This window comes from Taudactylus pleione, unplaced genomic scaffold, assembly GCF_031769625.1.
Source record: "Taudactylus pleione unplaced genomic scaffold, aTauple2 ptg000342l, whole genome shotgun sequence".
Lineage (NCBI taxonomy): Eukaryota > Metazoa > Chordata > Amphibia > Anura > Myobatrachidae > Taudactylus > Taudactylus pleione.
Genome location: NW_028284743.1, coordinates 7,893,021 through 7,920,647, shown reverse-complemented (window position 1 = coordinate 7,920,647; position 27,627 = coordinate 7,893,021). Strand labels below are relative to the sequence as shown.

Sequence of the window (27,627 nt, the reverse complement as noted above, 5' to 3'; positions counted from 1 at the left end):
AGTGGGGACGTCCCAAAGCTACCCTCCTGGGGGGGAGAGTGCTGAACGCCCTGCAAGACACTGCGACCAAAATTTGAAGCAGAAGCCGCAAAAGTGTCAAATCTGTAGAAACGTACAAAAGTATGAACCGAAGACCACGTAGCTGCTCTACAAAGCTGTGAAGCCGAGACACCTCTACGTGCCGCCCAAGAAGTACCCACAGAGCGCGTAGAATGCGCAGAAATGGATACCGGCGGTGGTCGAGCAGAAGCAACATATGCCTGACGAATAGTCAGACGAATCCACCTGGCCAAAGTCTGCTTAGATGCAGGCCAGCCACGCCGATTGGCATCATAAAGGATGAACAGAGCCTCTGATTTACGTAGTCCCTCAGTACGGGCCGCATAAATGCGAAGTGCCCGAACCACATCCAAAGAGTGAGAATCCCCGGAAGAGTCCGACAACGCTGGGACTACAATCGGCTGATTCAGATGAAAACCCGAGACCACCTTGGGCAAAAAGGAAGGGCGGGTACGAAGTTCCGCCCGATCTTCGTGAAAAATCAAGTAAGGAGAACGGCAGGACAAGGCTCCAAGTTCAGACACTCGTCTGGCCGAAGCCAGGGCCAATAAAAGGATCATCTTCCAAGTCAAATACTTCAATTCCACATCCTGCAAAGGCTCAAAGGTGGATGACTGAAGAAAAGATAAAACAAGATTCAGGTCCCAAGGAGCCGTGGGTGGCACAAAGGGGGGCTGAATTCTAAGTACCCCTTGAAAAAAGGTCTGAACCTCCGGAATCAGAGCTAGGCGACGCTGGAAAAAAATAGAAAGAGCAGAAATCTGCACTTTAAGCGATCTCAAGCGTAGGCCCGCATCAAGGCCTTTTTGAAGAAAAAGAAGAAGACGAGGTAAATGAAAAGAGGAAGTGGAAGATCCACGACCCTCACACCAGGAGATATAAGCCCTCCAAATGCGATGATAATGCGCTGATGTTACCGGTTTTCTAGCCCTAAGCATGGTAGGAATGACCGACCTAGGAACACCATGGCTTCTTAGTATGGCGGTCTCAATAGCCACGCCGTTAAACGAAGCCGCCGTAAATCTGGGTACACACATGGACCCTGCTGTAGAAGGTCCGATCGTAGCGGAAGAGGCCAAGGTTCGTCTGCCAGAAGGAATAAGAGATCGGAGTACCAAACCCAACGAGGCCAATCCGGAGCCACTAGGATGACGGTGGACGACTCTCGTTTGATCCGCTTGAGAATCCGAGGGAGAAGCGGAAACGGTGGGAACAGGTACACAAGGCTGTACGGCCAAGGGATCAGTAAAGCATCTGCTCCCACCGCTGCCGGATCCATGGTCCTGGAGCAGTAAAGGGGTAGTTGATGATTTATCCGTGATGCCATCAGGTCTATCTGTGGTTTCCCCCATCTGCAAACCAATTGATGAAAGACCTCGGGATGAAGGGACCATTCCCCGGGATGAAGATCCTGACGACTGAGGTAGTCCGCTTCCCAGTTGTCGACTCCCGGAATAAACACTGCGGAAATTACCTCTACGTGTCTTTCTGCCCACAGAAGGATGCGACTTGCTTCTCTCATTGCCAGACGACTGCGGGTTCCTCCTTGGCGATTTATGTATGCCACTGCAGTGGCGTTGTCGGATTGTATCCGAACCGGAAGTCCTCGTAACAGAGGAGCAGCCTGTATCAAAGCTCTGTAGACTGCCCGCAGTTCGAGAACATTGATTGGTAAGAGGGATTCCTGCTGCGACCAAAGCCCCTGGAAGTGACTGCCCAGAACCACAGCTCCCCATCCGCGGAGGCTGGCGTCCGTGGTGACCAAGGTCCAATTCCAAATTGCCGACCCGCTAACAGATGCTCCGTCCGAAGCCACCAGAGCAAGGATATGCGGGTCCGGGGAGACAGACGCACCAGCCGATGCATCTGTAGGTGGGACCCGGACCATTGAGACAGAAGATCCAGTTGAAAAATTCTGGAGTGAAATCTGCCGAATTGGATGGCCTCGAAGGAAGCCACCATCTTTCCCAGGAGACGGATGCAAAGATGCATGGACACTTTCCTGGGTCTGAGCACCAAACGAACCAGCTCCTGTATGGCTATGGCCTTGTCCCTTGGCAAGAATACACGAAGCAGAACAGTGTCTAGAATCATTCCTAGGAGCTGAAGTCTCTGGGACGGCATCAACTGAGACTTCTGGAAGTTCACAATCCATCCGTGTTGAATGAGAATCTGATGTGTAAGGGACACTTGGTGTAAAAGGACTTCTGCCGTTGGAGCCTTGATGAGTAAATCGTCTAGGTACGGAACTATCGTCACCCCCCGAGAGCGCAAGTGGGATACCATGACGGCCATCACCTTGGTGAATACCCTGGGAGCTGACGAGAGACCGAACGGCAGGGCCTGAAACTGGTAATGATCTTCCTTGATGGCAAATCTGAGGAAAGCCTGGTGAGGAACCCAAATTGGGACATGCAGATAGGCGTCCTTGATATCGATCGACACCAGAAACTCTCCTGCCTCTAGTCCCGCAATGACAGAATGGAGAGACTCCATTTTGAACCTGTGAAATGAAAGATACTGGTTCAAGGATTTCAGATTCAGAATGGGTCTGACTGACCCATCCGGTTTCGGAACCACAAAAAGGTTTGAGTAAAACCCTTGTTGTCTTTGTGCAGTGGGAACCGCCACCAGAACCTCGGCCAGCAAAAGTTTCTCGATCGCTTGACGCAAAATTAGTTGCTTCAAGGGATCGACGGGCAAACCTGTTGTCAAATAACGCACAGGAGGAGTGAAAGCGAACTCGATCTTGTATCCCTGAGATACCAGATTCCGAACCCAAGTGTCTGGAGAAGTCCATCTCCAAACCTCCGAGAAACGCTGGAGGCGAGCCCCCACCTTCGGATCTCCGAGATGGGATCGGAGCCCGTCATGCCACAGGCTTGTCTGCTGGCTTGGGATCTGGACGGCGGGCATTAGTCGCTTGACGTCCTCTAGCCCGGCCTCCTCGCCCAGCTGAAGACGCCCTGTGCACCGGCTCTACTCGGGCACATTCTAAAAACTGGGGCTGATGGGGCATAGAGGGGGAGGAGCCAGTCACACTTGTAGATTTTTAAAGTGCCAGGCTCAACTCAACCCACCGTCTATACCCCACTGTCATGAAGCTCCAGTGTCCCCTAGTGGATGAAGGAGAAATACATGGTTCTCAGTGTCCCCCATGGACCACATCCCATAGGTGCTCTATTGTATTGAGATCTGTTAACTGCGGGGCTTATTGGAGTACACTTATCTCAAGTTGGTTCCACAAACATGACAATGAGTGACATGGTGTGTTACCCTGCTGGAAGCATACTATAGAAGATGGGTAGACTGATCATAAAGGGACGCAGATGGTCAGAAAAAATACTCAAACTGTGGTATTTAAACCCTGCTGAAATGGTATTAATGCGTGCAAAGAAAAAAATTCTCCCGATGGCCACTAGCCTGAACCACTTACACAAGACAGGATGGATCCATGGATCATGCTTATACCACATTCTAAGCCCACCATATGCATGTTGAAACAGTAATCAAAATTTGTCAGACCAAACTAAATTTTTAGTTTTCCACTGTCCAGATTTGATGATCCTGTGTCCATATTTGCCTATGTTTCCTAATCATTCACTGATGGGAGTTGAATCCAGTGTGGTTCTGCTTCTGAAGCACTTCCAAGGTTCAACATGATGTGTATTCAGAAGTGCCCTTCTGCATAGCACTGTTGTAATGAATGGTTATTTAAGTTACGGTCTCTTTCCTTTCACTTTAAACCAGTCAGACCATTCTCCTCTGACGTCGATACTCAAACAACCCCCAACTGGCACCAACAAATATTCCTTGATCAAAAATCACTAAGATCACATTTCTTCCCCATTCTGGTGATTGCACTGAACCTACGAACCAAGTATATTGCCACATTATTTGGCAATTAGACATTTGCATTAAAGAGCAGGCTAACAAAGCATGTACAACTTTGGACTATATCAAATTACTCACTATATAAAAATTCAACTAGTACCGTAGCATATCTGGAGAGAATACATTCACATAAGCATTCACAAACCGTATCTATAAAAAAAAGGTTTATTGTACTTCAAATACATTAAACTGAGCAAATCCAACTTTCAAAATTAAACAAAGTTTAATGGGAACATACGGTATTACAAGAATTACTTTGTTGAGTAATTCTCCCATCTATTGCAAATAAAATGAAGATCAGACCATGGTTTAAAAAAAAAAAAAAAAAAAATGACTAACAAAAATGAAAGAACATTTATACAACAAAGCTTAATACCAGATCTGTTTCATAGCAACAGATGAAGGCCTCAATTCTAACGTGTGACATTTCCTGGAGAAAACAAAAACCTATATAGGACCGAATAGCTGCACTGTTGGGATGCCGGCAATGTGTTCCTGGGAAATCATGATGCAATAAAATACTGCGTGACTGGAGTCACACCAGAGTTTAAAGGAAAAAGAACCTGAAGAAGCCAGAAGTTTGTACATGACATGACAGAATTCATTATGCTCATCAAGCAAATATGACAGCTGTGATACATAAACACTAGGTTACATCTCTAGAGTGTTGTACAGTTAACCATTTTGTAGCACAAATGCTGCTTCTGCTCTTCATCTTTTTTCCATCCTTGAGTTTGTGAACTTTCTTTTTTGTTGACAGTAGTTAGTATCAGTAGAAAGACCTGATAAAACTTTGCAGGTGGCTCATGCAACTGTTATGGATATATACTTGTCTCTGCAATATCCCATTATTTTGTTGATCTTCGTGCAGGCTCTGAAGCTGTTGGTGGCGGTGGGGGGCCACGCCGGTCAAGATCGTCTACGTAGGATACAATAAGTTTACGCCTTTCCTCAGGAATGCAGTCAAGTACTAGATAGCGTTTGTCATTTTGTAGAATTTTTTCAACGTCCTTCAGATACTGGTCAGATTCTTGAACTAATTTTTTTGATCTGTAATGGAAAGCGATAAAGAAGGTTAATGGTCAATTTACTAAAAAATTAACAGTAAAGGGGGTCAGAGGAGAAGTGAAAACTAACGTTCTTCAGTTGAGATTTTGACAGGTATTTTGTGCAACATGTATATAAGGAAGACTAAACCTAGGATAAAGCATCAATGATCACCAACTTTAAATTATAGCTATTAAAATACATATACACCATCACAAACCTGTATGTGATAAATTTTGTCTCCTTCAATAGAGTCCTGAAGTCAGCTTTGGCAGTGATGTGTTTATCTCTGATATATTCTTCAAATTCCCGTTGTCTCTTCTATGAACACAAATAATAAAAATAACTGTATTTATACAAGCCAGTAATACAATATACACAGAAACACACACCAAAAATACTGACAATCTACGTTCACTAGAAAGAGAAAGGGGAGAAAAATGTTATTCAAAGTTATTCCGGTGAACAAATGTCTAGAAGTAGGATACATCTTTATTTCTAGTTAAATGAAGACACTTCTGCATACAGGAAGTGTGCTCTGCATGTAGGCTAATGCATGACATATATTCTACTGAGAAGTCTACATAGTGATCAATCAACAAATCTGTAACATTTCCAGGAACTTATCAAAACAAAGTTATTGTAGAGAAGGGACAGACTTGGAATGTTAGATGGGATAATCCATGAAATTATAACAGCTCAGTGTTCTCCAAACTGGGATTTAGGGGGTATTTATCAAAGTTGGTAGAAAGATAAAAAGATAAAATTGGAAAATATAAATTACCAGCCAATCAACTCCTATCATTTTATAAACACAGACAAAATTGTGAGAGATTAAGTACTAACCAATCAGCTTCCAATTTACATTTTGCAGGCTCTCTCCCAGCTTTGATAAATACCCCCCATAGTCTGAAATATTAGCGCTCAGAGGATGGAAAAGCAGCAACCAAAAACCATACATTACATTTAAACTTGAATCCTGATTACTGGTCTCATTTTGTTGTACCAGAGTTCATTAAGGCAAAGGGTGGTCACACCAAATATTGATTTGATTTATTTTTATCATTTAACAAAATGCAAAGTGAATGAACAGAAGATAAATCTAAAAGTATTAACACTTCTATTTTTGAAAGCATTCTTATTTCATAGCCCGCGTGTCAGAGAGATATATCTATATATCTGTCACCCATTACAATTCTCACCCTGTCACTGGAAGAGAACTTAATGAACCGAGGGTCTTCCTTAATTACTTTCTTTACTTCTTTCCAAGTTGATGTTAAAGTAATCTGAAAACAGACATGATACATTTTTAGAGAAACAATTACATTAAATACCATAGAAACCAGCTAGTGAAATACATGTAAAAATAGTGATCTAATGGTAAATAGGGTTGGGGCCTAGAGAAGAGAAACCTTGAATTGCTTATAGCAAGAAGAAAAAAAAACCCTTAAAAACAAACACACCAATGTAACAAAATCAAGACAATATTACTTTATGCAAGGGGCATGAAATTAAAGCTAGGTACACAATATAAGATATATAGTACGATATAGTTCAGGCGGGTATCGGGACGAAATATCTTGTGGATTGTGTAGCGAGTATGCCCGTTTGCGCATGCACAAAAGTCATTCATCACATCGTGATGCACACCAAATGGGACGATGTAATAAACAATGCCATGCTACTACATGCAGCATGGATCGATAGCACGCCCGTCGTACACCGGATTGTGTACAGAGTACATCGTGCGCAATATATTGTTACATTACGTTCCGTCGCTGGGTCCACAAATCATATATAGTGTGTACCCCCTAGCTTTATACTGGTCATGTATGAAACTACCAACACTGTGCTATATATTATTGAGCAGTGCAAAGGAGACCTACAGTATAGGTTTCATCCAGGAGCTGCCGGAAATGCTCACGCTTTTTCTTAGTAAGCGCATCAATATGTTCATTGAAAAGTTTTTCCTTTTCTTCCCTTTCCAACAATGAGCCAGACTCCCATCTGTGATCTTTCCTAAGAGTCCTCCTGGTATCAGACCATGAAACGTCTGATGATCGTACCTGTAAGGGAATAAAACAGGATGGGGTGAGTGTCTAAAAGCACATGTAAGAAGCAATAGAAAATTAATAGATTATTGTGACATTTCCCTTGGGCGTGCAAGACTGATTTTCTTCAGGTTGTAGCGTTCTGAAAACATCTGATGATATTACTAGGCACTAGTCATGTTCTTTGTGTAATGTATTATAATACAGGTATAAGCAGCAATCACAGTATAAATTACCATTCGCATAAGACTAATTCAAGCGGAAAAGCTGCTCAGACCCATAAATGCATTAATCACCATATCAGAGAGCAGAGCTTTGAAATTCTGGATTGCTTCCTCTCGCTTGTGCTGCTCTCGCTCCCTGTCAATCTCCTTGGTTTGCTCAGATCGGGCTTTCTGCACCTCCCGCTCTCGTTCTCGTAAGCTGGCTTCAATACGAGCTTGTCTCTCAAGTTCCTTCTCTTTTTCAGTATCTAAATTCTAGGATTAGAAATATGAACAGATTTTCTTACTTCAAACCAGATCAACGTAAAGAACCTCCATTTTAAAAACCCTACAATTATTTTTCTCCTGTAATTTCTAGGATGTCCATTCCTGAAACAAATCACTTTAACTCCACCACATATCTCCATTTTGCTTTGTTATGTATTTTTCAAACAAAACAAGACATCTTAAGCTAGATGCACACAATGCAATAATAGGGCCGATTGTCATTCTAAAACCAGTCAGATCGGATGATTAGATCGGACCTGCTGCACGACAATTCTCCAAAACAATAAACCCATATGGTGCATATTTTGTAGTGTGTATGAATTCAGATGTCTGACATTTCTGCTGATCGTTCATTTAAAAACCATCACCTGTGTGACGATTTTAGGACAGATACTCGTTCAAATTGGAAAGATAAGTAAAATTAGATTTTCACTAGATCAATTCATTGCTCAGAAAAGTGTAAAGTCTGTCAGGTCGGGAGTCAAAACGCTCAGATGTGTACCTAGAACTGGACTCCAAGAGTAATGAGATGCTGGAGCGAACAAGAGTCTCATATAAAGCAATAGGTAGTTAAAGCCGCAAGACTGCGGCTTCAGGAATGGATCATTCCAGTCTGAGATAGATATTTCATTAATGAAAGACAATGAAATGTCTCCATAATTCATAGGTCTTCTTAATAATATTATGTAACTAACCTGGAACAGAGAACTGCAGATATTTTTAGTTTATGACAGATAATTTAACCCAAATTAGTTTTCAGCTGTTTGATAGACCACAGAAGCATTTGCTTTTCAAAAAAAAAAAAAAAAGTGAAAAATAATATATTCTGGAATGGGCTTAGAGTAGTTTAAATATTATCATGTTTAGAGACCAAGAGCAGAACAAGGAAGTGACCACATACTTTCACTATCTTCTCAATGTAATGTTTAAAAAGTTCTTCCCGCGCAGACGAGCTTTCTACAGCTTTGTATCGTGGATCACCCTCTATTTTGTCTTTTACTTTGCTCCAACGAGACTGTGCATCCAAATGGTGATTTGATAACAGGTCAAAGAAGTCAAGTTTCACCTAGAAAAGAAGCCCACATGAGAACCGAACAAGAGAAAACAGAACATGAAAATATTTTGAATAAACCCACAAAAAATAAAAAAACAGGTATATGATCAGAACACTTGTGTTTTGTTTTTTTTTCTTAAGACTTAGGGTGGTGGAGGGGGTGTTTGGAGTCAATTAGCGGCAGCAATATACGGTGGGCTAATTGATCCCCCAGGACTATTAAAATCAGCCCCGCAGGGTGCAGTTAATGGAGTGAAAAAATCCCTTAAAAACAGGCTGTTTTCGGGTGCCACGACCATTTTAGGGCCGTATTCAATTAGGCTGCGAAAAGCCATTCTCGGCGAAACTTTTTCGGCGATGACGTCATTTTCGCATTTCTCCCTTATCCCCGTATTCAATTGTAGCGTCTTTTCACCGGTGCGAAAAACGCAATGCAATAGGCAAAAAAGTTTTGCCTATGATTGAAAAAGTGAGGTTTTGGGGTGCAGAGACCACTCTGCACCCTTTGTACACCCCCTTTACGCTAACTGCGTAAAAAAAACTCTTAAAAAACACAAAGGTCACCCCAAAAAAGCACTATGAAAATGTGGGTGAAAAAGTTCAAAGTGGGGGTACAAATTCAAAAACTAGCGAAATAATCTTTGGGGAGGGGGTCTGCAAGTATGGGGGAGGTGTTTTGTTAATTGCAAGTGTTTGCTGAAGGTGCGTTGTTTTGCACATTTTAAAGATTGACATTAGTGATTTTTAAATATGCTATCCTTCACCACTTGCTCAAAGACGCTAAATAGCACCTTTTGAGACCATTTTAAGACCCCAATACCTTTAACAGGGGTATTCGGGAGTACCCATAGTGAACTCTCATGTCAGAGCATCTTTTGGGGGGTGTCAGGCTGATTTCCCCAAAAGAAAGAGGAGTTTTCGCTGTTTTCGGCGATTTGGAATTGAATATGGGGATACGCGGGGACGAGCGCGATAAGTTTTTGATCTGAAAACCTCCGATGACAGTGAAAAGTTTGGCAACAGACTTTTTGCTTCAAATTGAATATGGCCCATAGTATCCGGGATAAGTTCACTGACCGGTGTTAATACCCATTAACAGTTAATTTACCGGGCAAGAAAAAGGGGCTCTGAATAACTCTGGGCATTAAAGCCCGAAGCTACCATCCTTTATCACACCCGGTAAATTATGGGGACCAATAGAATCCCCCCCTTCTAGATTACTGAATCACTATTAAGTGCACTGGCAGCAAAAAAGTTGTATGTTCCTCCATCCTCTATCAGTGTATTAGAATAGAAGTTGGTTAAGAAAAAGTGATAAGATTTTTAAATGCGATGTAGCATCCATGCAGTATTTTAGTAGTGAAAATGTAAAGGTCACCAGGGAAAGATGTGGAATAGTCTAGATGAGTAATAAGAGAAAGAAAAGTATGAGCGCCCTGGTCAGTGGCTTAACTATAAATCTTGCTCCCCCCTGCCAAGCCCCCCCCCCCCCCCCAAAAAAAACACCCCAAAAGATGTTTTTCCGACGAAAAAGGTGTGAGTTTGTGATACAGTGATGCCCCTTACAACACATTATACCACATCATAAATGCCCCTTACAAACACATTATGCCACACAGTAATGCCCTTTATAACACATTATGCCACACTAATACCCCTTATAGCACATTGTGCCACACAATAATGCCACACAGTAATGACCATTACATCCCACCCTGAAAGATCTACCTCACCAATCCTCCAAAGGCAAGTGACACTATTCCTACAGAACCTCAGCCTTTCCCAGCCCGGAAAATGTATGGATGCAGCCCTTATGGGGGTGGGGTCTGTTGACGGGGATGGAATTCCTGCTCATAGGGCCAGTTTCTGAGTTTGACGCAGTTGGAGCCTTCCTTGCATCTTTTGCTGCAGTTACGTCAATGACTTTATGCCAATGCCACTACCATAACCCTCCATTGGTGTTCATCAGTGCATTCGAATATGTAAGGACTGAGGCGACTACTGTCAGTGTCTACAGACTTTGCAATCATGCAGAGTATGTCCCTGAGGCCGGGGAAATTCCAGTGCACCCGGAATGTATTCACAGCGCTTCACTTTTTCCACATTTTGTTATGTTACGGCCTTATACCAAAATGGAATAACTTAATTTTTGTCCTCAAAAGTATACCCACAATACCCCATAATGACAACGTGTAATAAGTTTGAGATTTTTGCAAATGTAGTTTAAAAAAAAAAAAAAAAAAACTTTGAAAACCTTAGGGTCATATTTTGTTTGGGAACAGCAACGGAAATATGAATGCCAAATCCTGTGATAGATGCGGGCTGAAGTAGGCTTCCTTGCCCTTATCATTGTCTGGATCAAAGAAGCAGAGAAACCTTTGGCCTTTAAGACGGAGGCCTCGATAGCCACGCCGTCAAAGCCAGCCACGGTAAATCCAGATATAGGCAGGGACCCTGCACTAGCAAATCCAGTCATATAGGCAGTGTAAGTGGCCTGTCTATGGATAGACATGTCAGATCGGTGAACCAATGTCTCCAGAGCTATTAACCTGCCGCCTTCCTGCTTGAACTTTCTGACGACTCTTGGGAGGAGGGATATCGGAGGAAACAGGTATGCCAACCTGAAGTTCCACCTCACCGCCAAAGCATCCATGAAGGCGGCTTAGTGGTCCCTCATTCTGGAGCCGTACCTGGGGACCTTGTGGATGAGGCGTGATGCCATGAGGTCTAAGTATGCTAGTTTCCACCTGTCCACCAGGAGTTGAAAGACGTCCGGATGAAGAGCCCATTCTCCAGCGTGTATGTCCTGACAACTTAGGAAGTCCGCTTCCTAGTTGAGGACTCCTGTGATTAATATTGCCCACAGCAGAATGCTCGCCACTTCCCCTATGGCTGCCGGACTTCGTGTGCCTCCCTGATAGTTGATGTAGGCCACTGAGGTCGCGTTGTCTGACTGATTCTGGACAGGCCTGCCGTGAAGGAGGCCCTGTGCCAGACAGAGCTCTGTGCACTGCACGAAGCTCCAATATATTTATCGGTAGGTGACTTTCCCGTGTCATCCACCTTCCCTGAAACGTGTGACTCCCTGTCACAACTCCCCATCCTCGCAGACTTCCATCTGTGGGGAGCACCACCCAATCTGGGACTTATAACGGACGACCATTGTCTAAATGAGTCATCTCCAGCCACCAATCGAGGGAGAGCTGAACCTCTGGCGAGATACGTATCATCTGAGACTTTATCCAATGATACGGACCATCCCAATGAGACAGAATCCATTGCTGCAGGGACCTGGACATATCGAATGTGGATACCATGAAGCCCAGCACCTGCATTGCCAGGTGAACTGAGTAGACTGCGCACACAAGACTGTAGTGCCGCAATCTTGTTCTCTGGTAGGAGAATCCTCTGGCCCAGAGAGTCCAGCAGCACTCCCAAGTGCACTATCCACTGAGTTGGAGAAAGAGGACTTTATCCAATTTATTATCCAGCCGTGCTCTTGTAGGCAGACAATGGTCTCCTGCGATTGTGCTAATATGAGGGGTGTCGTCCAAATATGGCAGTATCCTGACCCCTTGTCGTCTGAAATGAGCCGTCAACACTGCCATTATCTTGGTAAATAGCCAAGGGGCTGGACCTCGGTGTGTTGCCACAGGAACGTGATGGCGTAACCCTGAGAGACTACCTCTCGAACTCAGGCATCTAGAGTGGCCTGATGCCAGGCCTGAGAAAACTGCAGGAGTCGGCCTCCAACCCCCCAGGGGGAGGCCCGCCCCATCAGGCAGTGGGCTTACCGTCTGGCTTGGAAGTAGGACGCTTGGCTGACCAGGATTTGTTGGTCTGCAGTCTACTGTGGGAATTATTCTGTCTAGAGGAAGACTGTCCCTTTGCCCTACCCTGTGGGCGAAAGGACCGAGCTGACAACTGTCTATACTTAGGGGTAGTCGTAGATGGCAACCCCGCAGATTTAGATGTCGCCAGAGAAGACACTAATTCAGCTCTGGTCTAAACAGTACCTTCCCTACAAAAGGCAAGGATTGCAGTGCTTTCTTGGAACCTGAATCCGCCTTCCAGGTTTTTAGCCTATATATATATAAATATATATCTGACAGAGGGAAGACAGCTGTTGTCTTGTAGCATTAGGCATGCTATCCTAAAGAGACTTCATCCATTCTTCCATAGCCTTGGCTACCCAGGCTACAGCCATAGCTGGCCTGGTAATAAGCTCCAGATAATGAAAACACTGAATTTAAATAGATAAAAGTTTTCTATCTGTAACCTCCTTCAAAGAGGATGCCGCAGAAATGGGTAACGTAGAGCTCTTGATCAATCTAGTCACATGAGCATCTACTGATGGAGGAACCTCCCATTTGCTACATTCACCCTGAGAAAATGGATATCGAAAAGGCTAAATTCCGTGTAGTATGGAAATGCTTATTTGGAGTAGACCATGCTTCAGACATGAGATTCATGAGTTGCTCAGACTGAGGAAAATAATCTTTAGCCACCTTTTGACGCCTAAAGACCGGAGTCTTAGCTTTCGGCGTCACTTCCTCTATACTGAGGACAGATCTAGCCGCACTCACAAGAGAGGGGACATCAACAGAGGATTGATGGTCTTCTTCCACTAAGACCCAGAACTCTGAGTATCAGAGTTTGATGAGGAGGGTGGGTCAGAATCCTGAGGCAATGGCTGAAGAGAACCACTCTTAAGCCCCTGCTTCTTTACTGCCCCAGGTCTATCCGCCTGTTGCTGAGGGAATATAGACGGCAGTATACTGACTAGAGTGAGCAGAAGATTTAAACCAACATGGATTCATAAGTGATATGGCTTCCTCCCACAGGAGGAAGCTATATTGCGGTAGGAGCATGCGACGCTGTGACCTTATCCACCATATGCGACAAAACCTGCGACCAAGACGCCACCCATGATGGCTCTTGTGTAGGTGCAGGTGTACCAGATAGGAAAGGTGGCTGTTTACAACAGGCACTACACAAACCATCTTGCACAAAATCCTGTTCAGACAGGCCTGCCAAACAGGATTTACATGACTTGAGCACCGGAAGTTCACCCTTCTCACCTTTACCCTCAGACATGACAAATGTGTGACAGGTATAAGGCAGGGATGGGGAACCTCAGGCCCAGGGCCGTATAAGGCCCCAAGAATCATTTGGTCTGGCCCTCTAAGCTTTTTTTCTGCTACACTCATCTGGGCACCCTGCAGCCAGAATCTATGCAGCAGTGCCATCTGGAGCATCTTTAGGATGCTTCAGACGGTCACACCGCTGCCCTTACAGCTCCCCGGAGCATCCTCAGGATGCTCCAGGCACTGCAGTAACCACCAGCAATTGTTGCCCCGCCCCTGTGTGACATCACACGAAGGGAGAGTGGCCTGCACCAGGCCCGCGAATAATGTTATATATCAAAATGGCCCTCTGCAGAAGAAAGGTTTCCCACCCCTGGTATAAGGTGTACAGTATAAATGCAATGTGACCCACTTCACCTATGAAAAATCCCACACACCTTTTCAGAAGGATGAGGAGAAACAGTGATGGCTATAACTGACAGTTTGAAAACAAAAGACAGTGTATATACAGCAGCTAGCATGAAAGTCACATACAAAGCATAAATACAAACATTGCTATTGCAATTTGACTCTGAATCAACTGACCAGCCCCGCCTGGGTATTGGCAGGATATAGAGCGCTATATACCAGACTCAGAGGAGAGGTATACAGGGAGACAGACCAGACCTCTGAGATAACCAGTCTGCAGCAGTACGCATAACTGCGAACGTCTCACACGAGGTGGTCAGAAGTAGCGGGAATCCGTAACCGTAAGTTGCGTCTGGGTCGGGGGAGGAGCGGCCAGGGGAGCGCCCATCTCCCCTAAGCTGCAATTTTGATGGTACGGGTACACTGGCCTCACAGTAGTAGATGCTAACTAGTGTGTCTACTACCCATCCCCAGCGACAGACAATATGGCCCCGGCCGCCTTAGTAAGTACAGGTTACACAAGGCCTTCACCCGCAGCCGCCTCTGGTGCGCCTGGATACTTGCCACGCACCAAACAAAAAAACTGAATGCCTGAGGCTGAAGGCTGGCTATATAGGGAGGAGGACCAGTGCATGCTGGGAGCTTTAAAGCTGTAGCTGTTTGATGCAATGGATCTCTCCAACTACATACCCCCGAGGTAGATTCTGTGGACCCTGAAGAAGACAACTTAAGCTTGTAAATAACCATAGCACCATAAAGTAATGCCATTCAAAAGGGGATGTGGTAAATTACCTATAAAATAGATAAGAGTACTTTGGAAAATAAAAAATGTAAAGATTATATAATTATAGTTAAGAACTAAATACAGTGAAAAACTTTGCAAGCTCCATACATTAGGCTGCTGCTGGTAGTAGTGCGGAGCAGGGGACAGGATGCGATTAGTAGTAGTGCGGAGCAGGGGACAGGATATGATTAGTAGTAGTGGGAAGCAGGGGACAGGATGTGATTAGTAGAAGTGGGAAGCAGGGGACAGGATGCTAGTAGAAGTGGGAAGCAGGGGGACAGGATGCTAGTAGAAGTGGGAGGCAGGATTGGAGTGGAAGGACTTGCTGGGAAGAAGTCACAGTAAGCTGATGAAGAATCTCCTCTGCTATGGGGGTCACCGCTATCTCTCCATCCATGAACAGTGCTGCAGCCTCACACATGACAGCGGAGTGTGCCGGGTAAGCAGCACCCTCTGTGTCCTGCTCCTCCTACTTCCATCCACACTGCAGCACGCCAGAACCGGTATTACGGACCTAATCCCAACAGCTGGCTTCCCGACTGCTTAGGTTTAGGGTTCCCGGGGGGGGCGGCTTAGTGTTAGGCACTTAGAGGGGGGAGGGAAATAGGTTAGTCAATACTTACCTTAGGGACGATCAGGATTTTCACCCATGTCGAGCAGCCGCTGTCAGGATCATACCGATTCCCTAGAACCTAGCCCTCCCCTCCCTGCATGGTTCAGCGGACCTCCAGGCTGCAGCTTTAGGGTACTGCACGACCCATTTCATAGCCACAAGGGGACGGGCAAGCAGCGGAGGCTGAGGGAGGGGGGACACTGCATATGACCGCTGCCAGGTTGCATTCCACAGGGGAATGCAAATCCCAGGATCGAGACAGCTGGCACGGGCTGACATATGATCGGCCTGTGTCGTGTACAATGTACAATGCAGTGACATCGCAACGGACACCTCCCCATGTCCCTCCAACAGCCTCTAGCTTCCCCATGTGTGCCATCAGGTGTAGTTTCGGGGACGGGCAGCCAGCTAATTACAGCTGGTGTAGTGGCTGACATGGACAGACTGAGCCAGCGCAATTTGAATCTTGTGCCGGTTGCAAGCCAATCGGAGCTCGCGGACCGGCAGCTAATCGTGAGCAGTTACTACTGCTTCGCGACCGGTGGCGCTGTCTCTCCATGACTGCCTTCCAGTGCAACAGCTGTAATCAGCTAGTGGCCCGGCAACAAATCAACATCTCTAGCACCCCGGCCCCCCGCGACGGCCCTGACTGGACCGGCCCACCTTGTGTGCATGACTGGGTGCAGGGGGAGCAGCGGGCCACAGAGGCAGCTCAGGTACCATAACAGCCGTACCGCTTGCATCCACAGTAGTTAAGCTACTGTTTGCATGCATGTTAGCAAACAGTGGGGTCCTATTCAGGATCAATAGAATGGGGTTATAAGTGAGGACAATGAACAAAAAGGCTGCATGTGTACTTCAGGGTACAATCTTCCCAGCTAGTGTGCAATATTTGCACTCTATGTATAGAGTGTGCTGCACACTTCATTGAATCTTTTTGTGGATAGAGGTTTGTTGTATACCCGTTTCTGTTCTGTACTAACCAGGAACCTGACCTAAATTTATTTCTCACAAACCAAGACTACTGTAAGCATAAATATAGGCAAAAATGTGGGGCCTTAGTGACCATTGGCCAGTGTGGTATAATATGAAGGCAGTAGAAAAGCAGTACTGCAACCCAAAAGGTTTCACATTTCAGCAAGGCGGACTTTAGGCAAACGAGAAGTAAACCTGATCAAATGCTGGAGTACAAAGATATGAAAATAATAGAGACAGTAAAAATAAAAGAAATTACTATAAAAATAAAAATATTTTTTAGATACATTAGTGAAAGAAAAAAAGAAAACCCAAGGCGGACCAGTAAGGTTAAAAACAAGAGGGTAGATCTGTTGGAGAAAGTGATTGCAGACTGCTTAAATTAAATATTTATGCTCCATATTTACTGGTAAAAACCCAATGTGATCATCTACACTACAGTGCTAAGACTCTAACCTACTACAGAACATATACAGTATATACTACAGAATAAGTGCTACTTGAACATATACTTGTATACTATACATGAGTATTAAAAGAAAGGAGTAGTATGCAGCGTCATTAACCAATCAATAGACAGGTATAATTCCAGATGACTGGGGAATAGCTAGCCCCACAACAAAAAGGCAGCAGGGAACAATAGGATAGCTACACCAGTCTCACATCAGCAGAGTAGACAAACTATATATTTGGGGATTTATAATCAAACAACGGACAGACTGCTGGGAGATCAGGTCAGGCAAAGGATTGTATTACTTGCTAAGAGTAAAGCAATAGAACAGACTGGATTGGTGGCAACAGTTTATATACGTCTTAGCAAGGCATTTAATATGGTATGTCATAATACAATAATTCAGAGAATCCTTTTTTTACTCAGACAATGAAATGGATAGATTTAGCTAAAGGACTTGAGACAGGACAGAGCTAACCTGTGAACTGGTAAAAGGTTGTGTCCAGGTTTTTAATTTAAATCAGGACATTATTACTATTCAGCCGCAGGTAGTGAAGATGCTTTATGACTACTGAATGTGGTTCAGGCTTTGACAATCTGACCATCAACAAAACTACTATTCATCTGGTATACGTCTTGGAACAGATCTCTGTTCCTGAGCGTATTGTGGCTCATTCTACAAGATCAGTGAGCGCATCTTGAATGTGACAGTGCATCGGTGGAGCAGTTGTGCAAGGCAGACATCTGGTCCTTCGTTCATACCTTTGGCAAATTTTACAAGTACAAATGTGTTTTTGCGGCTATAGATGTCAATTTTGGGTACAAATATTTTGCACACAGCTTTGGCTGAGCGTAATCTCCCCTGGGGCAAATGTGGAACATCTCCATGGTTGGCAGTTTCCCCCAGATAGAGGACAGAGATAGGAAGATTTTAAGATTAAATCTGTTTCTCGTACTACATCTGGGGGACACTGAACTCACTCTTTGTTATGTTTGCTTTTTCTCAGGTGTGAGTGTGGCTTTGATATGACTTTTTAGTCTTCTATGGGCTTTACGAAGTTTAAACTGAATTCCGATTGATTCCATAGGGACTGATTGGATGTAGATGGGAGGGGCTTAGCTACAAAAATATTTAGTTTTATGTGGCAGCAACTCACACTGACTTCTACACATCATGGCTGGTCATGTCCCACCAGAAAGACAAATAAGATTTAATAGAGAACCATAATCATCATTTAACCTGTATTTATATTCAACTAGCTGATGTACATGGCGTTGCCAGAGTTTAAATCTTCAAGTTATTAAGTTTTATTAGGAGATGTCGTCCAAATACATCCAGTGGATGGCCCAGAACAGGCTCCCTGGGTCAAAGTTGTGCCTGGCGCACTCTGCTGTGAGGTCTGACTGGGACCCAAACCACTCCATTAGGCATCCCAGAGCAATTGCATCCCCCTCTGTGAAGTTTTCATCCAAATCCATCCAGTGGAAGACGCAGAACAGGTTCGCTGGGTCAAAGTTCTGCCCAGCGTAGAGGTCCGACCGGGAGCCTAACCCCCTGAACCTGGCCAGGATCCAACTGAACCACCTCGCGTTGGTTTCATCCCAAAACGGTGCAGAGGTGCCCGAATGCATAACCGGACAGGTAGACAAAGAAACAGAACAATGCATTTTATATATAAGATTTGGTTTGAACTAGGGGCATGTGAATTACTGTATCTCATGAATAATGAGAACCCTCATGAAAAATTTAATGCTGGGAGTCCAGAGCTTCTTAGAATGGTGCAGACGAACCATACAGCCTCTTCCGGCCTTATGTCATGCTCATAAAAATAAGACAAATCTAAACTAAATATCAAAACTTGCTAGCTTCTTGTGTAAACTAAAATGTTTTATTGAAGATAAAGCGGTCTAGCCAGACAGAGCGTATTATGAAGACTTTCTAGGAATAGCAGCTACACAGGAGCTAGGAGAGATTTCCCCTTGTAGCAGAATGTGTCTGCACTTGCTGCAGTAGATTTGAATATCTCCAGTGGTGATCTGCGCTTCCCACTGGTGACTTCTTATTTAAGTGACATTTAAGCCCATTCATTTTTCATGCATGACCTTTTGCTCAGATAAGCCGTAATTTATACAGTTATACTTAAAAGTATGTTTACCAAAAAGATCAGAAACCGGCTACTGAAATGTTACCAAGGATATACTGGAGAAAGGAACAGTTTAAAACTGTAATATATTATACCACATATATTCATGTTTATGCAACACAACACTATAATGGAGCTTTTCAGCTTAAGAGCAGGACTCATCAGGAAGAGTGTGGTAGGAGACCATAAAGGTTTTTATTTTTATGAAATGAATAAAAATTTACCTTTTCTCCTTTGTTTTTAGAATCTTCTTTCTCTTTCTTTCGTGCTGCAATCATGAATTCATTAAATAAGGTTTCACGATCTTTCATTTTCTCAATGGCTTTGAACCGTGGATCCCTGGCATGTTTTGCTGCAAATTCACTAAATGTATTTCTGTATAAAATGATAGTCTATATTAGTCTCCATGGAAAATGAGGTGTCCAATGTCTTATAATATACAAAACACACCTTACCGCATAATCAGTCTAATTCAGTGGTTCTCAAACTCGGTCCTCAGGACCCCACACAGTTCATGTTTTCCAGGTCATGCAGAAGGTGCACAGGTGTATTCATTACTCACGGACACATTTTAAAAGATCCACATTTGGAGCTATTTATATTTCACTTGTGATTTTGTGAAGAGACCTGGAAAACATGCACTGTTTGGGATCCTGAGTTTGAGAACCTGTGGTCTTATTTATTATAAACAATTAAGGGAGAAATAGGTTTGGGACAGAACCAAATCAAACAAACTGAGAAGCTTCCAGAAATCACCCTGATGAACAAAAACTAGGCCTATATCTGCTGTGAGATGCGCCCCAGCACCTGAAACAGTGCCAAACATCGCTAAGCACCAATAGGGCACCAAGGCATATAGCAGTATATTATTTATAAATTGCATTAAGCAAGCTAGAACCCGAAAGCTATTACAAATATCATGCGTCTTATGAATTTGTGCCATCAGAAATGACATGTCCATGCGGAGGAAACCATAAAATAGAACATAGGAATATGTAGGAACAAATGCAAAGTGCACATTAGACCTTTAGGAAGTCAAGGATGAGACCTGAAAAGGACTATATAGCACAGCACATGATTCATTTAGGCATGTATTAGCAGGAGCAATGAGAGGGGCCAGGGGGGAAACAAAAAAGTTAAATAAAAAAAAAAAATCATTCCCCTCCATGAGCCCCCATTATATTTATGGAGCATTTGATCTTGCAGCCATTGTTTCCTTTATATATGAGAAACAAGGTAGCCCTGCGTGATGAAAAGTCTCAGGAGAGAGGATAGAAGGGCTTTGGAGTAGGAACCCTCCTGACCCTGTGAGCCTGAGATCCAAATGCACAAGGACACAACACAAGCTGAAAGTATATTTTATATGGAAAAGCGTTGAATCTGATATTTAATGCAAAGAAAGCTAAAGTTGCGTAATTCATAATTTAATTCCTACATGTGTGACATTTTGCAGGAAATTATCAAAAAGTGGAGAGGGTTGGCTGTATTTCCCCTTCATGCTAGGGACCTGGAAGTGACATGAGTGAGGGCGGAAGTGCAGTTCCTGCCCATGACAGCCAGCTACAGAAGTACTTTGTCCCCACTTAAACAAGTTTGTTGTGCGCTCGCCAAGCTTCGGGCACAGTGGCTCGCTATGCTCGCCACATGGTTATATTCCCCCTCTATGCCCAATTGGATGGCAGGGAATGACGCTGGACACTGGCTGATGATGTCAGGTTCCTCTCAGTGAAGGGGATTTAGACATTAGCAAGTGGAGAGATGAGAGGAAATCTTTCCCTGCAACCATTATTCCAGTCACATCTCTTGCAACTTTAGCGTTTCTGAATGCAAGCTTGGCTTTATGTCCACCCGCAGCATATCCACAAAACACAAGTTCTGAGAAATATTTTGTTTGACACTATCAAACGAAATCTACATTTTCAAATGCTATAAATATGACCTTGAATGTAAGTAGTATCTGTAGACATTAAATACAGTCTTCCTTAGTTTATGCAAGTGCTTACACTACCATTTATATGCTTTAAACAACAATAACCTGCTGGTAAAACACAGTCATCTCCCAGGCACAGTCTAACATGTAGACAAGGGCTGGCTGTTACTCCATACACAAAAAGGCCTTATACAGACTTGAAGGACAGAAGCCATGACAACAGTAGGCATCATTTTGAAATGAAAACAAGAAATAAGGTAGACTGAGATTTACCCATATTATACATGGTAGCAACTGTATAGCAATATTAGGGGGGGGGGGGGGCTGTTTTATCTGCAATTCATTACAGCATATAGTGTACGTACTGGCAGAAAATGAGGAATCCCTGACACTGGGCTGGAGGCTTAAATGTTTTGATCATTATATTTACAAATTCCTCATGCTTTAATTTTGCTAGATGCACACAGATTTGTAGTGTTGGTGACATATGACAAACAATTGTCTCACTGTTCTGAAATATAGCCATGCGGTTGGTAATGAATATAATATGGGTAATATGGAGTGCAGGTATAATGGCCAATACAGTCTCTATTATCTCTGCAGCCCCTGCCTTCAGCCAGAGCTCTCAGTGTTCTCCCCAGGCTGTTTTTTGAGGGTGCACCACCTGGCAAGAAACAGCCTACCACCCGGAACTTTGGAACCCTGCAAGTTGGGACAGTATCTGGGAGCTATATAAAAAGGACCAGATCCTACAGACTTTACAGCTTTTTCATAATCAGACGACTGGGCCTCTAATAAGAAGAGGAGAATTTAAACGTTATTTCAAGTTTAAAGCATTATAAGGTCTGGGTTTAAAACTTTTTATTATTGTGAAGGCTCCCATCCGGCTACCTCTTGATGCCACCCGGCTGGAAAAAAATTCAGGGGAGAACACTGGCTCTTATATAGCTGTAAAATACAAACTTCAGGCCATAATGGTTTCAGATGTACAAGAGGCTAGTCTCTGAAGAAAAGGCACATAGCTTTTAATGCAGATATTTACTTGTTTTACAGGTTTTAGATTTATTTCATTTGCTTCTAACAAAACCCCTTATTGTGAACATTGTAAGGCACAGCCAGTTAAATCAATTTCAAATTAAAATAAACAGTTTGCGTGGGCTGGTGGATGTTCATACGGTCAGTAAGCACTATGGGGATCCTGGAACTGGGAGACCAACAACGGCTACTTAAAACTTTTCTCGGGCACCAACACTACAATTGTAAACATGGTTAAACATGTTTACAGTGTTAGTGCCGGCAGCATGAATTGCTTTCAGTAGCATTGCACAGCTGCTGATCTCACGGTTCTGGTTTTCCAGGATCTACATACAACTAGTCGACATTATGAATGTCGATAAAACGTATTAAAATCACAAATAAGCCATGTAACTAATGAAAGGCCCAATACAGATGAGTAACATTTTAAAAAGACTCAGAATTGTTATGCTCACTTAATTATGTGCAGTTCTAAGGGAACAGTCATAAGAACATGGTACACTATGCTTCAGGGAAACCTGTACCTTCCTGCACCCTGCTAAAGCCAGGACAAAGGGAGAGCTTTGGCTCTATGCTATAAGTAGTGCCTTTAATGTTCTTTCTACACTTGTTTGCATGATCCTTTGTGGATCTACCAACACCATATTATAGGGAGTTAAACATTAAAGAACTATACTTTGCTTTCCATTTTCCGTAACGTGCGTGATTCTAGTGCACAGCTAATCAAAAATAGGACAAACCTAGGATTAATCTTCCCTTCCTCCACCATTTTCTTGAAGTCTTCCTTTGATTGCATAATCTTGTTTTTCTTTTCTCTCCTCTCCTCCTCCGCCCTAGTTTTCACATACTGATCAAACACCTATGGATATAGAATTGACATCGCTGAGAAATTTTTTAACAGTAGGCAGAATAGATCAGTGGTTAAAGATGGTCAATTACTGTAAAATTCTGATAACTATGCTGGCTGGGCGCCACAAAAGAAGATTATAAACTGCTTACTACAACTATCAAATGACCCAATTCTTTTACCCATAGGATATCTATCATGTAACAAAATAATACTTCCATCAAACTTATCTAGTGCTAACAAAACTCCTAGCACGACAGAAATGGATTTATTACATGTGCATACATGTACCTAAGCATGCACCCTGAGTGTACACACCAAATTCAGATATACAGTCTTTGCAGACTATCAGAAAGAAGATGAAATGGCAGGAAACCATTAAATATCTTATGGAGGATTATAGGACTACATAAGCACACAGTTTGCTTTCAGCCAACTGATGAGACAATACACAATTTCCAATAAGATCAATTCTGATAAGATTAGGGATACAACTTGGACTGTATTTCAGTGTTATTGAGCTTCTAAAACCTGCAGTACATGTCCAACGACTATCCCTCCCTCCTCCAAGCTACTGTGTTTTATTTTACCTGTTTTCTTTCCTTGGGATTGAGGAGTAAATAACGAGGGTCAAAAACAATCTTGTGGAGCTCCTTTTCCCAAGTTGAAAATGCTGATACCTTTATAAAAAAAAATATAAAAAAAAGTAGACAGGAGCCAAAGCATTAAGATTGATTTGTACAATAATGATATACTAGGAGAATCAGTGTGTGGGGCTTGGATGTAAACCTACATGACATCTGTGGAAGGAGGACAGAAGAACACGTTTAAGTTTCATCACTAATAAATGATGACCAGTGGGAGGTTAGGATGGCAAATTTTCAACACTAATTGGCTTTGAACACTGCTCTATAATTATACAGAGGTAGCAAACCGCTAATAACCAATTAAAATAACCACTACTGAGCGACATTTAGAAGACTCTTCAAAAGCAAGCCTTGAAGTTGAAATAATGTGCATGGTGTCGGCTGAAGACACATAACCCGTTCATTGCCCAAAAAGTCAGGACTGTAAGGCTATTCATTGCAGGTCTCTCCTGGCTGGAAGATACATTTGCACTACAAACACATGCCAAAACTAGCCTTTAAAACTAAACCCAATTAAACATTTGATTTTATTTAAATGGCTACATGTAGTCATCATTAACATTTTAAAATGAAGAGTATTTCTTACAAAAAGAAGCTTTTTAACTACATTACAAAGTGTGCACTTGGCTTGAGCACACAAGATGAGCTAATATGGATGACCTATAACAGTAAAGAGGTGGTGTATGGAGGCATGCACCCAAACGTCTGTTACCTCACTTCTCTAGTGCCAGCTTCCTTCTGAGTTAGGAAGGTCATGAAAAGGAAATGACTGGGAGGATTCATTCAATACCTTTACTTTTCCATTAAAGCTCAGGTAATATTTTATGTGATGTACTGATGTCCAAAGTTGCACATGATGTAATTAAAAAGTTTCTTTAAGCAGGAGATCCATCATCCAGTGTAACATGTTAATGTATAAACAATATAATGTAAATACAAACAGTAAAAAGCATTTTCAAAGCACCATTACACAGTCACAAAGTGGAATTACTGGGTGTGGATTGATAGTATCTAGATAGTCATTAGATACATACCACAAGGTAACAGGGAAAAAAAGGTTGTCAGGGTTAAAAGGTTGACATGTAAATGGTCGACGCAGAAAAGATCAAGACATAGTATTTTTGATATTTTAAAATAACACCAACCCTCCAACAGGTGCCTAACCCTTGCCTTCCCCTTCCGCAGCCTAACCCTAACCATCCCCATAGTGTCTAATGCTAACCGTCCCCATGGTGCCTAACACTCCGCCTGGTGCTTAACCCTAGCCTTCCCCTTCCGCAGCCTAAAGGAGCACATCCACTAGGCGACTAGTGAAGGACAGAACGATGACGATAGTGTTCAGTCGTTCATTAAACTGTGCAGTGCCTACACTGAATGATATCGTTCAGTGTAGGCACCCTCCCACATCCCTAAAAATGGTCAATCTGTCGTTATCGGCAGCTTGACCGGCATGTTCATGCGATGATTGGGGGAGCGCACATCGCTGGTAGTTTCCGACATAGTGCCCGATTAATGAGCGATTGAACGATAACGATGTCGCTATCGTTCAATCGCTCATTACTATCGCCTAGTGGATGTGCCCCTTTACCCTCCAAGTGTACTAAAACTCATGAAAAACCATGTGTCAACCATTTGCATGTTGACCTTTTGACCATTTCAACCTTATGCACTGTCGACATTTTAACCCTGTCGACCTATTTACTGTCTACCTTCTGGTGTCTAACTATTAACTACCTATCTACCATCCAGATACCAAATTACTATTTAGTCTTTGCTATTTAGGAGAACAACAATGTTTCCAAAATATAAAAAAATCAAATAAATGAGTGAACCTCTTCTAAACCGGTTCTATGTATATCTGGGTTGGGTATGAAATTCCGGACGGCTGAATAGCCGCTGGGTGAACTGCCAACGCCGGAAGCCCAAAACAGCAGAATCCCAAAGGGGCAGGTAAGTATGCTAACCCTACCCTTCTCCCCCTCCTAACTGTCCCTTAGGGGTGCCTAACTCTAACCTTCCCCCTCCCCTAGCCTAACCCCAAGTCCCCCCTGGGGGTGCCTAAACCTAACGTATATCTAAGTCACTGCAACATTATTCAATGTTTGCTTTTATTTTTAGTCTGCACAGTGGTAGAGAGCAGTTACTAGGCTACCATCTACTATGAGGAATTAGTGTTTTATCTTTTCTACAAGAAACACATTTTGTCATAGAACACCTGTTAAAGTTATGGTGTTGCTAGAAGCTAAGGACACTAGCAGGGAGTCCTTTTTCTGCTGTCAGTGAAGTGTTACAGGATGATATAATTCAAAAGGAACAGCACATCTAATGTACAAATGACCATGAAAGAAAAAAAAAAAAAAAAAAAAAGTAGATTGGAAGATAATGTATCAACATCCTGCCTGAATCTGGTGTTGCTGCAGACCAAGAGACACCGTATTCCTCCATATGTGGCAGCACTGAGTACTGTGACTATAAGCAGAACTGTGCATACGGCTTCCCCTTGCGTCTTATTGGTTAATGAGTTTGCAATGACCATCAGGGGAGACAAAAGATTTTTCTCTCTTAACTGGAATTTATGCCTACTGTAGATGTACTGATGCCACTATCTGATTGAACTTCATTTAACATATCTGTTGAGTAGTCTTTTCATATAGTTTATGAAACTCATGAAAGCGGACATATATAAAAAAAAAAAAAAAAAATCTACATCTCGCATTACTCTGGCCCAATGCAAATGCTCCTTTTTTTTGTGACAGGCATGTACTGTAGTCTCCTAAACAACAGAAATACTTAATTCAAACTAAGATTCAGACATGGACGAGGCATGACATTTTGTTCTATACAAGCATACATCAATTATCAAAATGCAGAAATATGATGGGAATGGGGATTTTATATATAACTATTATATACCATCAATCATGATATCTTTGGGGGGGGGGGGGGGGAATGTTTCCCTTTAAGTTATATACAACATAGCTGTATACAAATGATGTTCCAAAGTATATGATACAAATACAAAAAAAACTCCATATATTTGCTACAGTATTACCTCTGCCTCACCCTCCTACAAGCTCTACACTGGCTCCCACTCCACTCTAGAACTCAATTCAAGCTTCTCACACTCGCTTACAAAGCACTCACCCAATCCTCTTCCATCTACATCTTTGACATCATTTCCGTTCACTCCACAAATGAATGCTACATTTCCTGCCACCTGATTGCTTCCTCCAACGACCGCCTCCAAGATTTTGCCCCTGCTGCTTCCTAACTCTGGAACCCTCTCCCCATCAGACTTTCCACCTCTCCTCTAAACTTCAAACGGGCTCTCAAAACCCACTTCATTGAATGCCTTTCATCTCTCATCCTAATCTTCTGTCCCATGCTCACTCTACCCCATCTGTGTCACCCGTCTGCCCCTTCTCTTTCGAATGTAAACTCTCACAAGCAGGGCCCTCTTCCCTCATGTGCTTCTCCTTCCCTTACTTATACGATCTACTGCATACACCATACAGCAGCACCTAACCTATTTGAATGTTATGACTGGTAATGCAGCAATTGTTTATAAACTATGTCCTTGTCCTGGATTGTCTTGTACAGGTTGAGTCTCCCATATCCAAAATGCTTGGAACCAAAGGTATTTTGGATAATGGAATATTCCGTATTTTGGAATATTTGCATACCATAATGAAATGCATTGGGACCCAAATTTAAACACACAGCCTGCAGGTAATTTTATACAATATTTTCAATATATTTGTGGCTCAAAAAAAGTGTGTACACATACTTGAAATTCATTTATGTTTCATATACACCTTATACACAAACCCTGAAGGTAAATTTTATACTTTATTTTTAATAATAATAATAATAAAAAAAAAAAAAAATCTGTATTTTGGAATATTTGGATATGGGAGACTCAATCTGTCTGCAAGTCACTGTTTTCTTGTTCTGCTCATTTCTCTATGAGCTCTGTTAGGTGCTGCACAACCATTGTGGCACCATATAAATGAATGATCCTTATACACAACTCTGTGTGCGGTATTCACATATGTAAAACACATGTCACAGCTGCTCTGCTGTGTGGTGTGTGCAACAAAACAGCTGCA

At 42.9% G+C, this 27,627-nt stretch overlaps 1 protein-coding gene across 3 annotated transcripts in view; it reads right to left on the bottom strand.

Annotated features, from left to right (window-relative positions):
• Window positions 1-4,103: 4,103 nt before the first annotated feature.
• Window positions 4,104-27,627, bottom strand: part of TCERG1 (transcription elongation regulator 1) — a 58,407-nt gene continuing 34,883 nt past the window's right edge. For 2 of the 3 annotated variants that reach the window (XM_088443987.1, XM_088443988.1), the window contains exons 13-21: window positions 23,462-23,551; window positions 22,765-22,883; window positions 19,284-19,434; window positions 8,445-8,609; window positions 7,349-7,531; window positions 6,888-7,067; window positions 6,204-6,287; window positions 5,222-5,322; window positions 4,104-5,004 (exon numbers count right to left, since the gene is read on the bottom strand). In XM_088443987.1, coding sequence (XP_088300113.1) covers window positions 4,803-5,004; window positions 5,222-5,322; window positions 6,204-6,287; window positions 6,888-7,067; window positions 7,349-7,531; window positions 8,445-8,609; window positions 19,284-19,434; window positions 22,765-22,883; window positions 23,462-23,551 — 1,275 coding nt within the window. In that variant the 3' untranslated portion in view covers window positions 4,104-4,802. The remainder of the gene's footprint in view (window positions 5,005-5,221; window positions 5,323-6,203; window positions 6,288-6,887; window positions 7,068-7,348; window positions 7,532-8,444; window positions 8,610-19,283; window positions 19,435-22,764; window positions 22,884-23,461; window positions 23,552-27,627) is intronic. The other variant, XM_088443989.1, reaches the window with a different exon arrangement.